We start from the raw sequence: 2,471 nt of genomic DNA, 5'->3' as shown, positions 1-2,471 counted from the left end.
AATAGCACAGCGGTAGGTGGAAGTCGTCTGCTGAATTGGAGGAAACGACCTCTCTTGCTTATATATGTTTTTCTCTCCCTCACTTTGTTGGACAGGAAGAACCTTCCCTGCGAGCAGCCGTCACATCTGGAGAGGACGGAGTTCTGAGGCGTCCAGCTCGATCGCGGTGACGGAGGACATTTTTTTGGGGGGGATTTATAAGCCGATTATGTGATACACGTCCACGCCGCTCTTGGACTGAACACGCCTAAGCTTGCAGTCAGCGCCACAACATGATGGAGACCGAGGAGTTCATACCGCCCCAGGAGTGCCCCGTTTTTGAGCCTACTTGGGAGGAATTTGCCGACCCTCTGGGCTATATAGCCAGGATCAGACCGATCGCGGAGAAGTCTGGGATATGTAAAATCCGCCCGCCTGTAGTAAGTAACGTCTCTGTCTTCGGTGGTCAGTTTTTAGCTTCTGGAGTTCCCTAAAACCATCCGGATTGGGTCTGTTCACCACCCAGTGCATGTGTGCGCAATTTCTTCCCGATACTCCGGAGAGTATCTAAAGCTAAAAGTTTGGGTAGGTCAGGGAATGAGTAAAACCCTGCCCCTCTTTACTTCCTGTCCTCTGCACACTCTACGTACTCTAAACAGGAAGTGAGAGAAAATCTCTTCGCCTGAACAAGTGTCCCCATTGGAAGATTTCTCCTTGTCTCAATGACTGTGGTCACTGGGGTAAACGTAGGGCAAATCTCCCTAGGGACCATGCTAACCATGCTATGCAAAGGTTTTCCGTTGCGATACACTGAGATATCATCACTTCCTGATAATTGTCAAGATGGCCGCCTGAGAGGTGGTTGTTGTTGTAAACATTCACCATAAGCTTTCTTTGGCTGCGGAGGAGACCCTCCAGTGATCTAGCTTCTATTAAGTACAGCTTTGTAATGGGATGTATGCTGGGAAATGGGGTTCTCTTATAAGCTCTCTTGGGGCCCCGGAGGAGAAGCTCCAGTGACCCAGCTTCCTAATAAGATGGCTGCCAGGAAGAGGGGTTTACCTTGTTGTAAACATTCACCATCGGCTTTCTTGGGGCCCCAGAGAAGAACCTCCAGTGATCTAGCTTCTATTAACTACAGCTTCGTAATGGGATGGATACTGGGAAGTGGGGTTTTCTATAAGCTTTCTTGGGGCCCCGGAGGAGAAGCTCCAGTGACCCAGCTTCCTAATAAGATGGCTGCCAGGAAGTGACGTTAACTTTTGTGAACATTCACCATTTGCTTTCTTGGGCCCGAGGAGGAGAACCTCCAGTGATCTAGCTTCCTAATAGACAGGAAGTGGTGTTTATTGTGTAAACATTCACTATAAGCTTTCTTCCGCAGAGGGGAACCTCCAGTCGTCTAGCTTCCTAGTAACTACAACTTCCTAATAAGATGGCTGACAGGAAGTGGGTTTTATTTTGTAAACCTTCACTATCGACTCTCTTGGGCCCCAGAAGAACCTCTCAAGTAATCTAGCTTCTAGTAGCTACAAGATGGCTGACGGGAAGTCGGGTTTATTTTGTTGTAAACATTCACTATAAGCTTTCTTGGGGCCCCGGAGTAGAACCTCCAGTGATCTAGCATCCTATTAACTACAACTTCCTAATAAGATGGCTGCCAGGAGGCGGTGGTTACTTTGTTGTGAACATTCACCATAAGCTTTCCTGGGGCCCCGGAGGAGAACCTCCAGTGATCTAGCTTGTCAGTAACTACAACTTCCTAATAAGATGGATGCTGGGAGGAGGTGGTTACTTTCACTATAAGCTTTCTTGGGGCCCCGGAGTAGAACCTCCAGTGATCTAGCATCCTAGTAACTACAACTTCCTAATAAGATGGATGCTGGGAGGCGGTGGTTACTTTGTTGTGAACATTCACCATAAGCTTTCCTGGGGCCCCCGGAGGAGAACCTCCCAGTGATCTAGATTCCTAATAAGATGGCTGACAGGAAGTGGCGTTTTACCTTGCTGTGAACATTCACCATAGCCTTTCCTGGGGCCCCGGAGGAGAACCTCCAGTGATCTAGCTTGTCAGTAACTACAACTTCCTAATAAGATGGATGCTGGGAGGAGGTGGTTACTTTCACTATAAGCTTTCTTGGGGCCCCGGAGTAGAACCTCCAGTGATCTAGCATCCTAGTAACTACAACTTCCTAATAAGATGGCTGCCAGGAGGCGGTGTTTACCTTGTTGTGAACATTCACCATAAGCTTTCTTGGGGCCCCGGAGGAGACCCTCCAGTGATCTAGCTCCCTAATAAGATGGCTGCCGAGATGCGGTGGTGTTTTTTTTTGTTGACCTTTTATGTAAGTTTCATTCTGGGTATGACATCGGGGGTAGAAATTTCCCTTCAACTTTTAAAACCACCGTGCCTTTAATGTCCTATGATATGATTGCGATAGGACGGCAGGAACGAGCAGGTAGCTCAGCTTTGTGCCATCTTGCAGCCCCGA

General features: G+C 48.3%; 1 protein-coding gene across 1 annotated transcript in view; it reads left to right on the top strand.

The window, feature by feature from the left end:
* Window positions 1–269: 269 nt before the first annotated feature.
* KDM5C (lysine demethylase 5C) overlaps window positions 270–2,471 on the top strand; it is a 50,561-nt gene continuing 48,359 nt past the window's right edge. Inside the window, exon 1 of the mRNA XM_018558805.1 lies at window positions 270–419. Coding sequence (XP_018414307.1) covers window positions 273–419 — 147 coding nt within the window. The 5' untranslated portion in view covers window positions 270–272. The remainder of the gene's footprint in view (window positions 420–2,471) is intronic.

Source organism: Nanorana parkeri, unplaced genomic scaffold, assembly GCF_000935625.1.
Source record: "Nanorana parkeri isolate BGI_ZX_2015 unplaced genomic scaffold, ASM93562v1 scaffold15, whole genome shotgun sequence".
NCBI classification, from domain to species: domain Eukaryota; kingdom Metazoa; phylum Chordata; class Amphibia; order Anura; family Dicroglossidae; genus Nanorana; species Nanorana parkeri.
This window is presented reverse-complemented; position numbering and strand designations above follow the sequence as displayed.